At 39.6% G+C, this 22761-nt stretch overlaps 1 protein-coding gene across 1 annotated transcript; it reads right to left on the bottom strand.

Moving 5' to 3' along the window:
• FAM91A1 (family with sequence similarity 91 member A1) lies at window positions 1-21765 on the bottom strand. The gene is made up of 24 exons (XM_088533307.1): window positions 21686-21765; window positions 20859-20943; window positions 20018-20169; window positions 19119-19176; window positions 17701-17768; window positions 17070-17183; window positions 15993-16083; window positions 14320-14382; window positions 13129-13235; window positions 12294-12332; window positions 12051-12163; window positions 10960-11078; window positions 10442-10554; window positions 10151-10237; window positions 9199-9331; window positions 8397-8545; window positions 7779-7913; window positions 5890-6003; window positions 4710-4782; window positions 3698-3847; window positions 3104-3211; window positions 2720-2843; window positions 1923-1992; window positions 1-717 (listed from the first exon to the last, which is right to left on the bottom strand). The coding sequence occupies exons 1-24, from the start codon at window positions 21755-21757 to the stop codon at window positions 523-525; spliced, it is 2532 nt and encodes an 843-aa protein (XP_088389433.1). The 5' UTR covers window positions 21758-21765; the 3' UTR covers window positions 1-522.
• Window positions 21766-22761: the final 996 nt, after the last annotated feature.

Below are 22761 nucleotides of genomic sequence, written 5' to 3'. Positions count from 1 at the left end.
GTCAAGGCCTCAATGTTAAGCTGAACTCCATAATTCAACAATTCTCAATGCCCCATATCATCATGATACATTTTTTTAAATAGTTGGTATCACTGAGCTTTCAGCGGAAGAGCCAAATCTCTTTCCTTCATACAGAAAGATTTTCAGTAATACAGTATAAAACTAAACAAAATTTATGTCTGAGTAACGAACATAGAAAACTACTATTGCAATTTTGTGGTGACAGCATAGAAATTTAACAATCAGAAAGCCTAGAAAGGGCGTGTTTAGTTATCAAACAAAGATTGTCTCAAGATAAAAATACAGTGCTGACAGCTAAAAAGCTCTCTGTTGCAGCAAGATATGCAGTAATGAGTAACATGTTCTGGACAGTTTAGCATTTCCCCAGTACTGCAACACAAGACGTTTTTGTAACACTGCTTTCACATGGATTATGCTGCAGCAGCAGTACACTTCTTAGTGGTTGGCACTATAAATTAACTGAAGAAAGGCATTTAGTGATCAACACACAACAATCCCTATTTATTTGACCTGCTCCTTAGCTGTGGTCGAAATAAAAATTGAGGCAGGGGACCGTCCATTCCATTCAGATAATACCCCTTCTCTGAACACGAGATTCTTCGCAGGAAGGGGAACACCCAAATCCGCACAAGTCGGCTGCAAAAGTGAACTTGAAGAGCTGGGATCCGGAAACTGATCCAGTGTTGGAGTACCTTCCTAAAAACAAAAGGAAGAAAACGTTTTAAAAACAAAAAGAGAAACAAAGAAGAATTTAAGAGCTATAATATGATGAGCTCAGCTAATCTGCTGATATACAATTTAGCGTTTCTGAAGTGTTAATTCATTGCCAATGAACATCAAACCATTATAGAGGTAAAAGCAGACTAAACAGGAAAATATGAAGCAAACATATAACTGCCTCCACTACATCTTTAAGTGGGCTATTCAGGTTCAAAGAAATCTTCAGGGAAATCTGAGGCTTAAAAATTAGGAAAGAAACTTGGCAAAATTACACTCCCAATATCCAAAAGTATCTAGTGATTTCACTACACCCCAGTCTAGTTTTGTGAAATGGTGCCACAACCAAGAATCTGTTCATTTATTCAATAAAGCTACTCAGCAGATTCCAATAATATTTAAGAAAACTACGTCCTGCCCCACCAGTGCTAGACTCTTAAATCCTTTTAAAAGTCTACTCTGCAAGGAAGAAGAGATTTTGGATTTACTTTCAACTGCCCTCCACAAAAAGGCCTAATATATGATCTTACTCTTTGACTGCTGTCTTCTCCTTCAGACTGTCCTCGTACAGCTCTTGTGATTGAAATTTTCCAGTATCATTTTGACAAAATGACCCAAAGTATCACAAAACAAAAGCAACTGAATAGTTTTCCTTTAGTCTACTTTACATGTGGACACTGCTTGCTGGCACACGGTGCCATATAAAACTGTAGCAGCTACAGGCTTGCACAGAAACCAAGCAGAAACGTTAAGGCATCAATTCTCTATATCCATATTCTTAAAAATCCTCCAAACAAGGTAAATAGCTTTATTTATTAGCACTCATTCATCACAAAGTACTAGAGAATTTGAGGTCAAATGCAAAAGTATAATTGTATCAAATTTATGTTAATGAAGCTTAATGATATTTTGCTGTGCCTATTCCATACAAAAAAACACCACCACGAATTACAAACAAGAAACTAACACAGAAGTTGAGAGACAAAGATTAAATAAGGAAGAAGGTAAGGAAATACTCATTATCAGTAAAATTTCATGGTGTTCTTAATACAGTCACCATATAAAGAAAACAAACAAACTCACCACAAATAAACCAAACCACAGTAAAGAATAGCAAGAAAAAGGGCCAAAAAAGCAGTTATAGACCATGCAGAATGATTTACAGCTTGACTGCTGCTCCTTACCTGGAATGAATGAACAAAATTAAGGACCTGTAGAGATAGCTTTCTACTGGAATGTAAGAGTTTTTGAAGGCTGTCAAAAACAGAAGAGAGAAGGCATGCATAAATAAAGCAAATAAAAAGCACACACCATCAATACCCAATCGTTTAAGGTGCCTTAACATTACTGTGGGGAAAAAAAGTATCCAGGTAAATAACTTAAAAATAACTCATGCTACATAATATCACATGACAAAACCTCCTAATGCTGATAACAACAGGAACAATTCTAAGATTTTTTTTTTTAGGAGGAAGTGGGGATGTAAATCAATGGATTCTCATTCTTAGAAAACAGACATCTATCAAGGTAGGTTATGGTGAAAAACTGAAGCTCTCAACCATAAGCCAGCACAAAACTTAGCAAATAAGTTACTAAAAGAAAAAAAAAATCCACAATAACTAAATACGTTTACATCAAGGTTTTACAAAGGATGATTTTGATGGAGGGGAGGGAAAAAGGAGAATCTAAGCCAGTAGAGGGAAATGAGCAGGAAGGTATTCCAGGAGTGCTTCTTTGAGCTGTGTATCAACGGTTTACCATAATTCATTTTCCACCTCAGAAATACAATTTAAACATTAGTCTGTTTTGTAGTATCTGGTATCTCTGAGTGTCAAAGTGACACTACCCACAAACACACTCAAAATTTCTTTGCTCCATGAAACTTGGCTTAGTTCTGCTCTTATACAGCTGTAGGAATCATTTTTTGGCAGAAGCTCTGGACGAAACAGAAAGAACCTGGCAAACCAGCACCAACGCTCACCTTTCTTTTCTACACAATCCATGAGTGGCAATTTTTCTGCAGACTTTCTGATTCAGCTCAGAGCTGAAGAGTGGAATGCCAAAGCATAATTCCAGGGGAACCCATTCCAGTTCTGTTGTGGGTACTACAGGAGGAAAAACAAGAGACAACCAAAGTTCAAGAAAAGACAAACCAGGAATATTGATCCCAGCATTGGTTCTCTATGATGTAGAGTGTGTTTTAACCGAAAGTTTTAAGGGAATGTGAATTTTGAGGGAGAAAGAACACATTATTGCCCTATTCCAGACACTATCAAGCAGCATAATGTGTTCAGATCCTTAAGGACAAGATTTCTGATTGGGCTAAAAACTTCCAGTCAGTCCAAGCCATTTGTAAAGGTTTTACCGTCGGGGCTTTGCTTGACTGCAGAATCCATTGAAGTGTCTTCTATTACCATCTCAAATGATTCTGTACTCCCATTTACATCAGATCCTGATGCTAGCTCAGCCTCTGCTAGAAGTAAGACAATTCTTTGTAAATATTTAACTGATATAGAGTTAGTTATTACGTGATTTAAGGAACTTTACAAATTTTGTGCAAATGTGATAAACCCTGAGAAGGGCTAAGGACACAGGACCTTAATTATTCTTAAGACTAAGAAACAGCTTTGAAATCCTCACATTCATGAGGAAAAAAAAAGTTTGGGTATATAAAAAATGACACAATTTACATTTAATACTTTAAAATGAATCTCTTATTCTTCCTTTGAATGTTTTAGTTCAGTAATTCTTTGATGTTTTTAAACTACTCACACGTGATAATTTAGCGCGTCAATTGCTAAGAGATTTACAGTTAAGATGGATTTCTAGATGTGTTTGAACATATTTTGTGGACTTCTAAATCAAAGAACTGAAATCCTTCATTTCACTTTGCTGAAGTGATTGCATGCTAATTAAAAAATAAAAAAGAACACAGAGAAGAAAAATCCTGCTAACTAACCTCTTCCATCAGAAGAATCACTCAGCTTTCTGTTAGCCTGTTGACTTGTAGGGTTCAACATAGTGACATAGCCACAAAAATGCTGCAAATCCACTTTGTTTCGCAATATTCTCAAAGCTGTATGAATGCCCATGTTCCCACGAGAGAAATCTAGGAGAAAGAAAGCATATACTTCATTTATCTTACAAGAAGCCCCCTCCATAGCCATATAGTTCACTTCCAAGCAAGATGAAATTTCTTATTATGTAGATTTCTCTCTCTTGTAATGCTCCAAGTTAGTGATCACACTGGAGAGGCTGGATAACACAACTGAACACTGCCTCAGCACATCAAACACCCATTAATACCTTATTATTACAGTAAAATTGTGGAGGAGGGAAAAAAAAGGGCAAAGATGATCTCTCTCTCTCTCTCACACACACACACACATTTATTCAACAGATATGGCAAAGTTCAGCTAGAACCCACTGATGTTCAGTTCCTCCACTGCCAGAGTGGCTCTCTGCAGAGCTAGACAGAGACCTTGGAAAAAAAAGGATCCCCTTGGAAAACAGGAGATCTTGCTAGAGCAGCTCTTCCTGGCAAGAAAAAACTCTTGCATGGTAGTTCCTAAGGTTTTCAGGTTTTGTTCTAATCTGTTTTCTAGTTAAGACTGAAAAGAAGTGAGCCTTGCTAAAGGCTCACTAAAGGCTATAAGTAGCCTTATATGGTTCGTAAGTAGGTACAAGGAAAGATGTAGGTAGCAAGGAAGCTACTTTTTTGCCTCTATGCTGGAGAGAAGAGGAGCCAGAAATTACATTCTTACAAGGACAGAGAATGTAGAAAGCAGAAGACTGTATATCTCTAAATTCAGAGGATACTTGGCAAAAATTTAAACATTCTTTCATTTACTCACTCAAAACTGTAATTGCAAGAAAATTTGTATTCAAGGAATAATTGTAATCTTGTATAAGGTAACAGCAAGAAAAGTAAATACTGTGGTGTGAAGATCACATTCAAGAAAGACAGTTACCTCCCTGCTGCTCAGCTTCATCAAATGGAAAAGGTATGTGCATGATTTCCCCCATTCCGTGCATTCCATGTCCCTGAATATCAAGAAATTTAAATAAACAACAAAAAAAATATAACCATAAGTTTAGCTTTGTTCTACTTGTGTTTCCTTTTAAGACAGACTATAACTCAAGCTTAATTTTAAAAGTTTCAGCTAAGCCAAGAACTGTAATATGTAACTATGTAAAAATCCTACCCTCCCCACTAAATGAATGAGAGTAAATGCCATGAAGCTAAACTTCAGTAAGGAAAACAACTTTTCTTCTACAAATATGAGTTTCAAACAAAGCTTGTTATCATAGTGCATTTCAAAACAGTAAAATAATGGAATTTACACCCCTAAACATGGAAGATTTTTGAGCAATCAAGGCTGTTACAAGTGGGCCTTTACCATGCAATTTTACATTTGTTACAATATTAAATGTCTATTTATTTGAATGATTAATTCTCTGAGAGTTCACTTGGATTGATAAAATAGGAAAAGCAATTTAGTTTCCCCTGGTTGTAATGGCACAAACCCCCTCTATTTCCAAGATTTCTGATAAAGAGCATCTTTTGCTTTTCACAGTCATGAATTATTTGAACTGTGTTGTGCTGTAAGAGCTGAATATTAAGCTCCATGAAAAAGTGCTTTTTTTACATAACAGTACCTACAAAGCTACCTTGTTCTACTCTGTAAGTCTGTGGCAAAGTAATACACAAACTAGCAAAGAGCTGCTACTGTCTGCATCACCCCAACACAAAGTTGCACTGTAGCCCCAAACAACTATTGCACAAATTTTAGATGTATAAAGTTTTATATGCATATTTATATATGTAAAAGGATATGTGTATATGTATGTATGTATGTGTATGTAAAGATTTAAGAATTACCTTGCTTATCAGGAACTGGCCTTTCAGTCAAGCTTCCTGGCCATATTGGTTTGCATCTGTTTATTGGATGTTCTCATTCATCCAGTGTTCTCATTAATCAAAGACACTCTTCACCACCATTTAATCAGAGCAGCACTAGCTGCAGAAGCTAAACACACTTTGCAAGTTTTGACAAAGAAACGCAGCTCTCCTACACTCTTAATACCCTATGCTGTGGAACAGCTTTATTCAAAATTACACGTTTATCATTTAGACAGAGCACTCTGTACCTGAATTAGAACAGCAGAATGTGTTAAAGCATCATTCAACATCGTGAGCACGTTCGAAGTAGGAACCACTCCCGGGTCATGACCCCAAGACGTTATTAGCAAGCGATCATACCCCTACAGGACAGAAATTAAGACTATTTACAGTAGTAACAGATTATCCGAGCATAAAAAGTAAAATACTATCGTTAGGCTAACAACATATTGTTACAATTAGGAAGTTGCCACAGGTCATTATAATTCTATAGCATTATACTTTGTACCAAGGACCACTCATGGTCATATTCTTGGTATAGACAGAAGTTTGCCAACCTCAAAGTTAAGGTGCTAGTTTGAAAAGCAGGTGTCTGTCACCAACCCCTGAAGACCTATGTGGCCATCGCAGCTGCCTCCTAGCAAATAGGAGAAAATAATCCCACGTAAATTGAAAAGCAAAATATATACTAGATAAAACTAACACTAACAAAAAGAGAGTAAAGATTTATCACCCCCTAAAAATACCTCTCTGAGAGGAAGAGACAGGGAGAGAAAGATACTGAGAAGGAAACAATGTCAGGTTTTTAGTTTTCAAGACTGAATTACTTTCTCTCTCTGTAATGGCTCTAGAAGTTGATGGTTCCCTAAGAAAATGACATTGCAAAACAGTGGCAGGAAAAAAAAAATTCATGACTGCACGCAGAAAAAAAAAGTCTCCGGTAAATTCATGATAATACAGAATGTGAGATCATTTAGCACAAAAAAAAACCCCGATTGATTCATCAACACACTGAAAATCCAGCTCAGTAAGGAAGCTTTCTTTACAGAATCACAGAATGGCTGAGGTTGGAAGGGACCTCTAGAGATCATCTAGTCCAACCCCCCTACTCAAGCAGGGACACCTAGAGCATGTGGCACAGGGTGGCATCCAGGCGGGTTTGGAAGATCTCCAGAGAAGGAGACTCCACAACCTCTCTGGGCAGCCTGTTCCAGGGCTCTGTCACCCTCACAGGAAAGAGGTTCTTCTTCATGTGGAGATTAAACTTCCTGTGTTTTAGCTTGCAAACATTACCCTTTTTCCTGTCACCAGCCACCACCGAGAAGAGCCTGGCCCCATCCTCCCTACAATCATCCCTCAGGTACTTGAACATGTTGATCAAGTCTCCTCTCAGCCTTCCTTTCTCCAGACTAAACAGGCCCAGCTCTCTTAGTCTTTCCTCATACGACAGATGCTCCATTCCCTTAATCATCTTCATGGCTCTATGCGGGACCCTCTCTAGAAGCGGAATGTCCCTCTTGTACTGGGGAGCCCAGACCTGCACCCAATACTCCAGGTGCGGCCTCACCAGAGCTGAGCAGAGGGGCAGGATCCCCTCCTTCAACCTGCTGGCAACATCCTCCTGCTGCAGCCAGGATCCCATTGGCCTTCTTGGCCACGAGGGCACATTGCTGCCTCACGGTTAGCTTGTTGTCAACCAGGACTCCCAAATCCCTCTCTGCAGAGCTGCTTTCCAGCAGGTCAACCCCTAATCTGTACTGGTGCCTGGGGTTATTCCTCCCCAGGTTGGCAGGTGAACAGTGCATCAGTAGAAATTCCAGTGACAGCCTCTAAACATACTGCATCACATACAGTTCGGGGAGTTCTCTGACCAGAAAAATGGGGAGGCTGGAAAAGTCTTAAGATTTAATTATTATATACTGGAATTTTACTTCCTAGGCACCTACTTACAGATAGAGACAGGCTGCTGGGCCGGGAAGACCTAAGACCTTTGCTTTTAAGAAAGGCACTCCATCTACAGTACTTTATACCTCTGACTTCCACTGTTACCACCAAATGCTTTAGTGTAAAACATACACCTGAAACATCTGGAAAGGGGAGGGAGAAAAACAAAAAGAAAAAAACATGAATACAGTACCTGAAAAATTTCTGGGAGTTTTCGAAGACGGGTTCCTTTAGAGAGCAAGAGAGAGGGTGGTCCTTGTCCAGTTATATGGTAAATATACAGTTTGAACCAAACTGAGCTGACTTCGGGGATTGCAGGTCCAATGTGCTGAAGAGAGATTATCCAAGAAATTGGAAATAGCCTGAAACTGCAACTTTTAAATGTACAGATGTAATTTAGGAATCAACTATTTTAAAAATATATATATTTATAAATCTAGTTCTGCTGTACAAGGTTTAACTGTATGAATTTACCCTTCTAAGTAAAAATGATAGTCTAGGTACTTTGTCCAGTACAGGAGGACTATCTATGAAAGATGACGGTAAGGAAGTTCTAAGAATATGAATTCCAGCACAGAACCTGTCATCAATCCTACTTGAGCTGATATGTTGTTAATAGATTAAATAAAAGCAATCATAATAAGTATTCCCATTTCATTCACTAAACACTTGTTTTTCAGATGAACTGCAATACTCTTCTGCATGCAAATAAGTAAATCTTCTCAAAAGGGACATCTCAAACTTCTCTAAAACAAAGCTATGAAGAAGGTACAATAGTATTAGATTCTGTTTTTTCCCAGTATTTTTTCACCTGGGGTGTGCAGCTGCTGATAGGTCGGATTTCATTGGTGAGTGGTGCCATGGACACCAGCAGAGTATAATTTTTGTTGAGAACTCTACTGCAGGTAGCTGGATCCAAGCCGAGCAAGCTCTCACATCGTAAGAGATCCAAAGGAAATCCTAAGTTAAGAATGCAAGATGCTTAAAACATCAGCTGAGAGGAAGCATACAACCCAAAGATTGCTTGAGATTTTCTATTCTCCCCCTGCTGAGCCATGAAAACAGTATTCCCCACAGTTAAGTTTTAAATTTACACATTTATTAAAATTCACTTCAATTTTAGCAATACCAGTCATATGGGCTCTTCTGGCACAGAACCAGCACTTGCTTCTCACTGACTGATCCCAGGAAACAAACGCACACGGATATATTGATGAAAACAGATAGGCAAGACCTAAAAAGTATCTACCTGCATTATAAAACATACTCCCTTACGTGACTTGGAAAATGTTTCTCTGAAGAAACAACTTTGCCTAACAACTCCTTTATCAGTCTTCGGAATTGAATGATTTGAAAACAATCCCTTCCTCAAGTGCAGCCTGTCTTGCCTTGGTAGCTTAATCTGTTGCTCCAGATGTAAGTCCATACCTGTGCAACCAGAACTGTCATTCATCACAGAAACAAAGCAGGCTCAAAGGATGAAGAAGTGTAAGGTTTTGCCTTGCATTTTTTCAACTGTGTAAATTACTGATTGCTTTCTGAAATTCCAGCTTGACCAGCAAGCAAGTAAACAAGTTTAGAAGGATTTTCTGACGAGAAAGTGTTCACAGTACCATTACTTGGTTGCTCAGGCTGCACAGCTTGTGCCCCTAGGTCTTTATTATGTCGCAGAAACAGGATCGTGTTCCTCAGCGTAAGCGCATGGTCGAAGTACCGCTGGGCTTCCCCTTCACCTGTGCTTTGAACCTAAACAAGCAAATAAATGCTCACAAGTGACACACTGTTTATACAAGCATCAATTACACAAATGGAAAAACTAACAAATCAGCATTTTAAAGACCTGTAATTGCATAACAACTCTGCAGCTTGCAGGCAAGGTTGATTTATAGGGACTATTAACTAAACAGTGGCTCTCAGCCAAGGCTTAAGTCAAACACTCAAAAGTAGGCAAAGACAGCATCTAAAAATTAGAAAAATCATTCAAGTCTTTAGGTTAAAAAAAAATACCAATCTTTAAACATTTGGTCACCATGTCTAGTAAAAAAAGGATACTGTAATCAACATAAGCTCTACTACATCGTTTAAGAACAGCGGACGTGTCTTTAAAAAAAGATGATAGGTTCAACATTCCAGCAAATAGTTGGTCATTTTGGTCATATTTTTTCTCTACAAAAAAAAAATTCCACCTTTCTTCAATAATAGTAAGATCTCACCAGAATAAAGTGATTTCCATTTAACAAGCCCTAATGCAGGTAGGTATATACACAGAACTGCACAAGTGCAGTTCTTGAGCTCACTTTGCTCACCAGGTACTTCACATTCACGCACATACACAGTGCCTTCCTCAAAGCCACTGCAGGCATAAACGTGAGGAATAACAAAATTTTAGCTGGACTACTTGGATTCAGCATGGTCAAGTTTCTATTCCTACTCCCTATTCCTACTGCTGAATTGCTCAAAGGGGCTCCTAAAGCAGCCCTATAAGAAGAAAACGGAGGGCTTTTTTTTCCTTGCCTTTATAGTTAAGTTCTGAAAATATATTTGGCCATGCATGTAAAGGATTACCTTTTCCAGCTCTACCAAGAAGCTGTCAAGAGACTCATCTGAGAGCTTCCCAACTTCGAACATGGTGACTGCATGACTTTTCAAGTTCTGAAACAACAAAACTGACTTAATTCCCTGAGAAGGAAAAAACGGACAAGCAGAAGTTTTTATTAAGCAAACACATTCCTTATTCGCTAAGCAATTAATATGACTTTTTCTAAAATAAACAAAGCTGTATTTTACTAAAGTCAAGGTATTTTAAACTTTTTATATATCTGTTCTTAGCATAAGAGATGAACAATTTTGACATACTGGTGAAAGATTTCCCATCATTAAAAAGGCAGTGAGAGTGGAATCGAAGAGGAAGGCAATACGCTTTGGGTGCCCACTAGACAGATTCAGGCTGCTCACGCTGGCTGTGTCAGCTAATAAAGAACAACAACAACAAAAAATTGTTTTATTTAATTAAAAAATTCCTAAAAATATTAAACACAAAACCCCAAAGCCTTTAGATGATGTCATAGATTACAACAGAATTTCTTTGTTATTCCAAGCGAATTTCCTTTTTATTACTGAAGTATTGATTAATTCAAATTTTCATTTTTAAATTGATAACTTTCTGTTCATATAGTCATAATGCAGATTAGCTAAACAGCTTCTTTCTGAAAATGAGTCTGAATTTTAAACCAAAGAACAGACACCACCTGTCCCACTTTATGCTGTGCAAAAAAGGATCAAAATGTGCTTCATCTATTTGTACACCCCTTTACAGCTTATGGCCCTCTGTAATTAACTGATCCTAATGCATTAAGTTTAGTGTTAGTGCTAACCTGGATCATCTTGACTGTTGGTATCTGTATCTGTGGCTGATGATCCAGCTTCCTGCACAGAACTTCTGTTTTCCCCACTGTCCCATGAAAGCAGCATCTTTTGAGGATCCAAAGTACTCCTATTAATGTGAATTAAAATCCACATCTCTTGGTCACTGTGGCACTGGAGAAGCAGCTCTGCCTTCCAGTGCTAACACTCCATGCACAGGCAAGCCTGCTACAGCTCTCTCAGTACTTCTAAGCCCTACACCAGTCCAGCTTGATGCCCTCCTAGTCCTGCCTTAGCTTTAGCAGAAAAACTTGTTCTGAGTTTTCCAAATACTGGGTTTTGAACAACAAATCTGAAGATCAAGTCATCAGCTTTCAAGAAAAATCCAGTGGAAAAATCTAATTCCCTTTGGCCCAACACTCCAATTAACATCAAAAAAAGGTCAAGATACCTTTTTTTTTTTAATGGACAAATAACAATAGGACTGAACAAAGTGCTTTACATTTCCTGAGGTGGAGAGACAGATTGCATTACCTAAGAGAGCTTGTTTCTGACTAGGATTAACATCATGTCCCCAGGATTTTATACATACACACACATATGCGTATATATTTGTGTATGCTTGTATTTTATACACACACACACACACACACAGTATTTTTTTCAGGCTGCCAATGGCAGAACTACAATGCTACCTCCCTGCAAGCAAATGTGCATTTTCACTGACAGCAGCATCAAGAGACACTGTGTCTGGACCACCTCAGTGGTTGTTCTTTCAGACCCCAGGATATTAAAGCAAATTCATGCTTGTCTACCTGAAGAGGGAGGAACTGCTGTGCATTTAAAGGTCAAAAAGCCAACACTAAGTAATAGCAAGTACATGGAACTTGCAAGGTAATTTACCCCTCCTTATCCTCTGATTACAGACATAACCAAGTATTCTTCTCATTATGTATATCAGAAAGCTAAATTATGTATACTGGAAAGCCAAATGATATTACTTAGTGCAGAATTCAAAAGGTCTATACAGGTCTATACTCATATTTAAATTCTTTTTTTCTTTAATGAAAAAGGAGCTTTGGGAAAGAACAGAGATACTTACTTCAGTCTGTTTACCGAAGGAACGTTCTTCCACGATGGATGAAGATTATCCAGGTTTATTACCTGGCCTTTTTTATGTGCAAAGCCTAATCGACAATACATGGACACAGCATTCTAAAGAAACACGCATAAATACAGTAAGTAACTACATAAAAAACTTCATCTATGAAGTCAGTTTACAAGACCGAACATTTCACATCAAATGACAGGTGGATTATACATAAACACATATATACATACATACCTTTACTAAAGATAAGTCAATCTCTAGAACATTTGCAAGCTAAAAAGGAAAAACAAAGAATCAATAATCCAGGAAAAACAATCCAAAGTATCACATTGCTTGTGAGTTTTTAAGGGGCACAGGGGAAAGGATTAGTGTTTTAAAATACAACCTGTACTAGAAGGGGGAATTTTACCTTCATCAAAAGTAATGGAAAAAGGGGATGACATCTCATAACTGTTCCACCTCAAAGCATGCAAAAGAAATACAATTGTGCAATTTCTGGACTAATCATTTATATCTGAAGACATGCAAAGATGAAAATAAATTCCAGCTGTTTAACAATTATTTTTTCAGAAACCAACTTACACAGTTTTAAGAATTGGACCCTAAAAACACATTTCTCATTAAAGTTATAAATACTTGTGTAAAAAATTATTTTTCCTACTTTAAGCCAGCTCCCTGCATGCTTTCAACATTGGAGATTTCTTTTTTTTATTATTTTTTAATCACATTAGTTATACAGAACCAATCTGCTTAGGACAGATAGAAACTAGACTCTATTCCAATTTTAACAGGAATAAAATGGTCAACATGTATAACCCTGTACAAATTCACTCCTGCTGATGGAGCTGCTTCACTGATTATATATTCGGCACACACTTGGTTTGTAGAATGGGAAGTTACACCCAAGATTAAAGAAACAGTTTGGATCTTAAATCCTCCAAACCTCATCATACATCTAAACCAAGTCAGTTGCTATTTCTCCGTATCTCTTCCATCAGCATTTCCCCAATGTACTTTGAGCCCTTTCGGGTTCTCCTGCCTCCCTGACATAAGCTAAATTTTTACTTACCTCTGCCACATTAGTGTGCTCATCTATTGAAACAAATATCTTGTAGAGGAGAGTTTCAAAGTAATCACCTTGCACTCTGTTCATCACAAAACCTTCAAGTGGTGGCACTGAAAATAATTACTTGCAAGATTACAATTTGGTCACCTTTTTTTTTAATCAATTTAAGATCAGGAAAATAAATTTACATTTGTTTAGTTTTCATGATGTCTGCAATTTAAGGTTTTCCCAGAGCATCAGGAAAAAAAAAAATCGAAAAGTAATTTATACAGAATTTACACATAAAATTCTCCCATCATATTTAGAGAAATAATGGCTATCACTATTTTCTTTCCTATAAGAACTAAAGCCACTGTCTTGCATCAGTCTTGTAGACTCCAGCTTATCCACTACAGATAATTCCCAGTTACCTGGCTCAAAGATTTATAGAAAAAACACCAGCTTTGTCACATGAATGGAGAGTATATCTTGGTTCTAATGAGAGGAGAAAAAAAAAAAAAAAAAAAACCTCTACAGTTGAGAATCCCAGAGCTTGCTTCTATGCAGTAGCTCTAGTCTTTGGAGCACTTTTGCTTTACAGCTCTCTACTGCAGCAGTGAGAGGTACTTCTGCACGGCCAGGTTCCAAATCAAGAAGGTCTGTGTGTATTATGCTGAGCTCAGAACCCCTGAGAGCTAGTAGAATATAATGAGTTGTTTGAAGGGTAGCCACATGCTGTGATAGTTTATGTTCCTGTGTATCTAGCACACAACGAATTGAGGTGACAAGACTATGAAGGATAGAACTGATAACTATTAAAAAAGAAAAAAAAAAGTACTTTTCTAGAAAACAGGAGTCAAAACCCATACCCTTTTGACAAGCCAACTGCATTTCTTTATTCTTCCTTTTTGTTACAGACATATAGAAGGCTACTTATTAAATCAAGTCCTAAGTCTTTAAGAGTATCTTATTTTATGTAACTATGTATATAAAATATTAAAAAATGGAATTTATATTGAAATAAACTCTAAATACCACAAAGACAATGTTTTAATATACTTGAAAAAAAATTAATTAGGATAAATTCTCATAGTTCAGCAATTTGTTTAAGCAAACTCATGTGCAAAGACAAGCAGCCTTCAAGAAAAACAATTATAGGATAAATTAAATTAATCTAAGAAAAGACAGGTATTATACATTAAATTATTTAGTTACCTGCTATACAGCTGTCATCAGATATTGGTACATCGAGGTAAATAAATCCTTTGTTATACAAGCCTTTACAAAAAAAAAGCACATCATTTTACAAAAAAAAAGAACATTATTCAGGGTACCAATGATACAAGTCAGCTTCCCCACCAGTCAATGAGAATTCATAAAAACTTAACAGCCTCCACAGTAGCATATTACTTTGCAATGCATGGATCAATAAACAGCATGTAATATTAAACACATCCCAAGCTAAAACAGAGCTCTTGACTTGCCACCTGGTACAAGACTTCAGGAGCTCAGCATCTACTACTAGCAAAATAGAGAGTGAGTAGAAAATACCAAGACAAAATGACCAGGGATTGAAGCAGCTGCTTTTGGCAGAGAGGAGCACATCCCTGCCTGAAAGAGAATTTGGCTTTAGCCATTGCCACTGTGCTGTCAAGAACTTGATTAGTTTGAAACTTTTTAACCCTGGACTAAGTTTGTCAGCTGAAGGTGTTGGCCCCGCTTCAATCCTGCCCTAACTCAGGCTGGAACTTGAACATTCTTCACAGACGGTAAAACCTAAATCATGTGAGTTCTGATGGTCCTCATACATCCTTCATGGAAAGTGTTTAATCTAACTACAAAAATAAATTCTAGAGCACTTGTGCTCAAGGCATCAGGTGCACCAGACACAGACACATGCATACAGTAAAGGCAGGGTAGATTTTAAATGTCAATTTAGTCCCATAAGAGACTAACCTGAGCTCTCAGCATTCAGCTTAGCTCTGCTGAGCAGATAATCCTTCCTTAAACATTTAAGGAAGGAAAAAATATTTCAAATATTTCAGTGTCATTATCTTAATGTTCTGTAATAGCTGTACTCTGATAATAGAGCACAGAAATATAAAATTGGCTCAATTTATTTCCAAATGCTTCTTTGATGCCACCCAACATCAGTCCACCTACATCATATTCAGTATAGCAGAGAGGAAGCTAAATAAATATCCTCAGGTGAAATGTTATTCAACTCTGTCTGGAAGATGAATTATCATGATGCTTCAATACACACACTTAGCCCATGGCACAGCTGTAACCACAGCGAAATGACAACCATCCAGCCAGTTCTCAACCTGACTGCTTGTAGAAAACCAAACATTTACAAGTGAAGTTCTGAGAGGTCATTGGTGAATTTGTGCTCCCCTGGCAGTATCTTTCCCCATATATCTAGCGCTTGTTATACTTAAACGAGGAGACATATGGGCAGTTTTTCAGCAACAGTTGCAGACCTCAGAGAAACAAGACAGCCTCTGAGGTTTAAGTCCCATTTTGGATTGTGTTCAAAGAATACTAAATTTCAAAACCTCCTCTTTGAAAGATAGAGTTTTAGATTATTAACACTGACATTTTGTATTCTCATATCCTTTCCCATTACCCCCTACAAAATCTTTACTGTCATGTTCTATGGTAGGAATTTGTTGAATCAATTTTTGAATCATTTTAAACAGTAACAGAGCAACAGTTGCCAAAGGTCTAGGCAAGACCTAGACTGCAGCCCGTACAAGCTCTTGAATATCTTCCCCCCACATCCTTTTAGGTTCTACATCCTATTTACTACTGACTTTCAGACACTTCTCTCAAAATTCACAGAACAAAATCCACACACAGAAAAACCACGATGATAATACACTTACTGTGAACTACACTGAAGTCTAGTGAACCAGCAAGCTGAGGACCTGAATCAATTATCTTATCAACAGCAGATTTCTCAGATGTGGTACAAATCTAGATAAAAGAAACTATGTTAGTTTGTTGCAGAAATCAGTCTATCAGTATCTGAAATAACAGCACAATAGTTTCAAGTTGGTCATAATTGATATCAGAACGTAAGAAGCAACAATGCTCTTCATCAAAATGCTTGCACTGAGGAAGAGTTCGTTGGAGTCGGTGTTAGTCCGAGATCTCTGCTCCTGCCCCTACCCAAAGCTATTCTTGCTCAAGGCACAGCATTTAACTGAACAAACTTCAGGTATTTGGCAGGTGAAGCCATAGCAAAATACATGTCTGTTCTTTTAAAATATGTTTGATTTTTAAAACTTATGAACTGAGTGTTCAACTATACAACTGGAACCATTTTAGAAAGAGGTCGATTTCAGCTTCAGAGTTAACTATTCCAGTTTCAGGTTAACTATTTTGAGATGCTGGGATGTCAGAATTTCTGTCTAGAAATAATCAGTGTCCAAGATATTCCCAAAAGCAGACAAACTTGGAGAAGGAAGTAGACAGGTATGAAACATTTAGTGACCTTTTAAGTTAGCACAAAAGAATTTCATGTGCAAACAATGAAACATCAAGAGACATGAGGAAGAGAAATGAAAAAAAGACATATCAAATAAATCCACCAACATTCTTAATTATAATGAAGGTGAAGATTCATTCAATTGAGTTGTTGGAGCTTAAATATGGAACTTAAGATATTGTCATTTGTTTCCTACAAATTAAAAGAACAAATATCAGTTACAGTTATGCTTGATGCATAACAACCTCAGCACTAACTCAAGAAGCACAAAGAATGAAGAGGGCAGAATATGCCAAATGGAACAATAGGTAACTTCCACTAGTCCCAATCTCTACTGCCATAAAAATATATAAATTATAAATCTGTAACACAGTCTTCATTTAGATCTTACAAAGGGAAGCCTCTATTTTCAGAGGCTCTCCGTTTCTCTCCATTTCAACCAAAATTAAAGATTTAAAATATATTGAAGTACCTTGATATCATCCTCCGTGATGTAGCCAGACTGCACAACCCACCAAGCTTCTATGGCAATCTCCACAGGTTTCACAGGTAACAGATCACGAGCAGTTTTCCTTCTGAAAAATTTCTGCAGTGGTACAGTCCATTTGAGATAGTAATAAGTAGCATTTCATATGTGCAAACAGATGTCACTGTTTCCTTTTACATAAGCTGATGTTTAAGTACCTTTTAGTACAGTACATGATACGCACACACTGAACAGGTATGTATTTGTTTCTGAACATGTGTGTGCTTGTACTAAATGACAAATTTGTTCTCCCCTCCCTCAAATGGGATAAAATGGGAAGAAAATATATATAATATTCTTAAATACTCATATAGGCCATTGTCATGTGTTCATTAAAACCACATTACTCAAACAGGCTAGGAGAAAGCCCAAATTTAAAGTATTTATTACGCTTTCTACTGCAAAGACGCAAGGCAGCACAGCCCTTTAGTACCCTAGATTAAACATATTTCTGAAAATAAAAGAAATGTAGAACTGAATAAATCAAAATAAAGAGGGAAGTAAAGTTAAAAATCTCTTTATTATGACATGCATGGACAGAGAGCACAGGGGGAGGGGAAATTAAAGACAAACTTACTTTTGAAGACCTACATTGGTTCATTAGATCTATATACTGATTTCTTCCTATACCAAGAAGTCTCAAACCTGAAAAAAATAGATAAGCTTTTATTTCCATTTTGTCTGTGCTGTCGAGGGATATCTAAAGAGTTAAACACAGTTCTAACCGATCGTTTCCAGATACACATGGTTCTCAATGCCCAGTTGCTTATTCAGTATAGGTTTAAAAACAAATAAATAAATAAATAAAGGAACATAAGGAATCCCATATCTCTCAAGTCACTGCACAGAATAACTCCCTTCCTTCTCAGCTAATAACTCTGCTTCAAATTAACATAACTAAGATTGTACCAGGTGTTTTGTAGGGATCCCACCAGCAAAACTCTATGCACTAAATTAAAACTCTGGAAATTGAAAACTGGAACACCAAATGCCACATAAGCCACTGAAGATGCTTACCTTCTGGCTGAGTTAAAATGAATCATAACTTAGTTCTACAATCTCTAGTCTTCAACCACTGAGGAATTATGAAAGGGCACTGGAAAACTATTCATGGGGTTTAGCTCATATGCTCTCTCAATTTCAATCTCAGCTTTCTAATTTGACATTAGTTTTTAATATAAAATGGTAACAAAAGTGTTTAACTTAATTATAACTCTGTAACCAACCTGCAACTGCTGCTGTAATAACAGAAGTGCTCTGGGGGAAAAGAAAGGACTTTCCACCTTCATACTTCCAAGAAACACTGGATTCCCAGCAAGCTACACAGCGCTGAGGAAAAAAGTTATTTCCTGAGCTGTTTTCCCAATGGAGTTTGAGAAAGGGTAGAATTAAAGTTAAGTTACCCTTTCCTGAGACGGTTTTCAAAAATTGCAGACCACTCCTCACCTGAGTACACTTAACTCAGGAAGGGGAATACATAAAACCATACCAAAGGTGAAGAATGAAGCACTTAATAATCAAGAACATCTCGGTTTCAGGGTTGATTAACACTCTCCCCATGGCAGCAGTCTCAGCTTTCCTCTGTAACATCTCTCAGCAGGGTCTCACTCCCAATCTATTCTCCTTCAGCCTGTTCAATGGAAAAAGCTACACTTCTGCTGGAGGATTGCTTTTCTACTCTCATCTCAGGCATCATCCCCTAATCTCCCCTTCTCATTCCCACACTGGTCTAACAAAAAAGTAGTGTTAAAAAAAAAAAAAGAGAGAAGATGTAGTTTTTTACTGCATCTATTTGCACCCAGATTAACTCCAGTGCCAACCACATGGACAAAGGTCTGCAGGAAGAGCATGCTCTCCCTGACAGCGCTATTTAAATGGCTCTAAACATTTATTCAAGCATTTATGTTCAAGCAAACAGACCCCCTACAAATCTATTTTCAGAAGCTCCATATTTGCAACTCATCAAAAGCAGTAGTGCAATTAGATCATACTCACAATCAGCAGCAGTAAAGTTGGGTAATGAATCATAGCTTTTTTCACTGTTCATTATATCCTTAAGAGACAAGGAAACTTAGTTAAAAAGAAAAACTTAGCTAAAACAAGAAAGATATTGCTTCAGAAAGGGAGGTCCAATTCATATAGGGCAACCTTAAAAGTTGAGCCTACCTCTGTTTTTTTAATTTGAAATAAAAATAGAAATCTATTAAGATCAGTTAATTGATTTAAGAAGAAAAGTGCAGACTGAGAGAAACAAAGATGAAATTTTCGATCTGTCCTCACAGAGGAAAAACAGCACAAGAAATGGCTAACTGTACACAAAGTGGTTGTTAGTTTACTCTACATTATACTGTCTGCAATCATTATACGCAGAATAAATAAAAAAGAACAGTTATGATGCCCAATGAAAGAAGGTTGACAGAAAACAGAACCATCTTAATTCTCACAGAAAGGACTTGCTTCAAGCTTTTGAAAAAGTGTCCAGTATTATCAACTGTTTTTTGAAAACCAAATGAAAAGAGATCAGTTCAAACATGGTGTTTTCTAAAAACAGAAACTGTATTCGCTTTATTAATCAAACACAATATTTCTTGTACAAAAACTTTGAAATGAAAAGTCACACATCTCAATACGTCAGAAAAAAGACAGCCTGTCCTAAGAGTGATTCCCACCCAGCTCTGCCTAACAAATCCTGGCTCTGGAGGGATTATGGGAGCAGATGAGGGGAAAAAACGCAGGTACAGGTTGTTCTCTAGAAACTTCCCTTACTGAGACTTGTTATCAGACACTACCCAAAAGCAAACAAGTCACATGGTGCTGCCCAGTAAGTGCTGCAGAGGCATCATCGACACCCCGAGAGCAGAATGTAACTTATCTCTCTGCAGTTCTGTGCTCACCTCCATTATGCCTGTGTAGTATGAAAACGGTGTCATCCTCAGGCCTTTTACCATGATGTCAGACAAATGATAGGGGTATAACATGAGATGGTCTCGACTGTATTTCAACAGATCCTCATAGTATTTGCGCTCATCTTTCTTGACATGCTTAACTACAAGAGAAGAGGAGGAAAAAAAGTTAGACTGTTCTATAAAATTTGAATAAAAAATAAAACAGAAGCAAAAGAATACAGGACAATGACAACTGACAGAAAACTAAAAATAAAGGAGTGGTGTAAGGTATTCAACAGTCAAGGACTTAAACATGTGATACACGTACTCAGGGCCTTAAAAATAAAATTAAATCAATCACACTTAGAGCGAGTTTAGTTCGCAGGTTATCAGGGAATGACCCATTAAGACAAATGCAGTGCAGGAAAATGGTGGGAAATTATCTCTTAATACAGCTATTATCTAATGCTGCAGTTAATGCAAAGTAAATGGGAACTCTACAAACAAGTCATGGCCACTAACTCATACAAGTCGGGACATCTGTTGGCATCTCATCTAAATTAAATAAATTCAGAATATAAACTAAATAAATAAATTTAAACACATTTTGGTTTTGTCAGTCAGTCAGGTCATCAGTTGACAGGTCTTAACTTCTTTGAATAGAACAGCTTAACCACACAGCAACAACTGTAGCAGGAATCCAGTTCTAGAGCTCAGTAACTCTAAAAAGCACTTTCTTAGAAAAGGTGCTAAAAGAGGTTGAGATTTTTGTCGAGATTTTTCTTGATGAGAAGATTTTTCTTGACAGTGAATCAGGCAGCAATTAGAAGTTACACTGTTTGCCACTCACCTAAGTTATTCCGGTATCGGAGCTGATTGCGGATGCTATAGAGCACAACCTGCCTTTCATATTCCCTCTGGGAGTTCCCAAGACCCTTGAAAACACAAAAGCCTTTGAGCTGACATGCATAAAACTCCCGAACACAGAACTCATGTTCCTCTTACAGATCAGCTCCTGATGCCTCAAACTCACGGAATTCAATTATTCAGGATCTAGAGCCACTACTGATCCTCTCCATCCCTTCTCCTGCACAAGGGCAGGAATTATTTTTCAGTATCTGCTTTCAATACCTTGGCAGTGAGAAGAGAGCCTCCCTTCTGCCTTGACGCAGTATCTCCCCTGGCTCTCAGAGGCCCACTAAACCTGGCAAATCAAGGGTTCATCGGGTCTGCATCTCCACGAGGCGCTCGTGGACGGGCTCCGATGTGACACAGGTTCATCCCACATCGCCAAGGGGGTCCTGGACAAACCTCCCTCCGCTCGCCACGTACTGGGTGAGCATCCCGGAGAGCCCTGACAGGACCCCCACGTCCCCCTCTCCCTACAGAGGGCCCGACGCTCCCCCCACATCCCCCTCTCCCTATGGAGGGCCCGACGCTGCCCCTACGTCCCCCCATGGACAGGGCGACGCTCCCCCTACACCCCCGTCTCCCTGTGGAGGGCCCGACATTCCCCTCACACCCTTCCCTCTCCCTATGGAGGGCCCGACACTCCCCCACTCGCCCCTCTCCCCATAGGGAGGCCCCAGACACCCCCTCCCCACAAGGAAACCCTCCTCCCCCCGCGCCTCCCGCCCCTCCTCGGAGCCCCCCGTGCCGAGCGCCGCTCCCGGGCACCTGCTTCACGCTGGCCGGCAGCCGCGCCCAGGGGTAGTTGTGCCGGATGTGGAACTCCACGTCCACGTTCATGGCGCCGGCGGCGGCGGCGGGAGGACGCGGTGGGGGGGGCGCCCGGCCCCGCCGCCCGGGGGCGCTGCCGCCGCGGGGCCGCCCTGCGCCGCGCCGCTTCCGCGTGGGGCCGCCCGTGCGCGTCACTTCCGGCGGGGCGGGGCGGGAAGGGCAGCGGGGCGGGGCGGCTCCGGCGCGGCGGGGGGTGGGGCGGGATGCGCATGCGCGCAGCGGGGCGGTGCTTCCCGCGCGGGGCGGAGGGCGGGGGTTTAACCGCCCCGCGCGGAGGTAACGTCGCTCTCGCGCGGAGGGGGCTGGTCCCCGCCGTGTCCCCACGCGGGCCCCGGGCAGCGCGGCCGCGGCACCCCGCGCTCCTCCGTCAACCCCAAGGCTTTCCCCGCCGGCCGGCGCTGTCCGTTCGCTCCTGATAGCGGCGCGGCGCAGTCCTGGTGTTCGTGCCCGGCCCTTCCCCCGGTGTCTGTGCGCGGCGCTTCGGGGCAGCGCGGGCGGGGGAGGCCGCGCGTTGGAAGCGTTTGGGGAGCAAACGCTGGCAAAAAGGGAACAAAATCCGTGTAATCGGGAGGAAGGTGCTGGGGTAGCCTCGGTCCTCGGCGGGGCAGGATGACAGAGCAGTTGTGAGGGGCCTGTGCTGCACCCAGCTGGTGTTCAACGAGACCTGAATTCGTTACCAGAAAGTCTAGAAAAAAAATGTGTTTTTAATAAGTTTGGGGTTCACAAAGAGCTGATTCGGTTCCTAAATGATAAAATAATGATAAATAAAAGCAGTAAATGAAGCGTCCTGGACTTTTCATCATACGTTGAGGCCACCGGGCTGCAGTTCGAGGCGCGTTGTTGTCGCTCGTGTGGGAATGAAACGGAGTGGGGAGGATCAGGGACGGGGCTCGTGTGGGGATGAAACGGAGCGGGGAGGATCGGGGACGGGGACGGGGCTCGTGGGGGATGAAACAGAGCAGGGAGGATCAGGGACGGTGCTCGTGTGGGGATGAAACAGAGCGGGGAGGATC

The sequence above is a fragment of the Tinamus guttatus genome, unplaced genomic scaffold (assembly GCF_059628265.1).
Source record: "Tinamus guttatus ecotype Peru unplaced genomic scaffold, ASM5962826v1 Tinamus_guttatus_pri_ptg000492l, whole genome shotgun sequence".
In the NCBI taxonomy this organism is placed as follows: domain Eukaryota; kingdom Metazoa; phylum Chordata; class Aves; order Tinamiformes; family Tinamidae; genus Tinamus; species Tinamus guttatus.
The sequence above is the reverse complement of the archived record's forward strand: the minus strand, read 5'-3'. Positions and strand labels throughout refer to the sequence as shown.

What these genes read in the sequence shown, in the direction of transcription:
- FAM91A1 (XM_088533307.1), bottom strand. Translation starts at nt 21,757, where the DNA reads ATGAACGTGGACGTGGAGTTCCACATCCGGCACAACTACCCCTGGGCG. An exon ending in AGACTTCAGTGTAGTTCACA is followed by an intron (nt 14,383 to 15,992) that starts GTAAGTGTATTA and finishes TTTTTTGTAAAG; the next exon opens with GCTTGTATAACAAAGGATTT. An exon ending in GCCTGAGCAACCAAGTAATG is followed by an intron (nt 8,546 to 9,198) that starts GTACTGTGAACA and finishes TTCTTAACTTAG; the next exon opens with GATTTCCTTTGGATCTCTTA.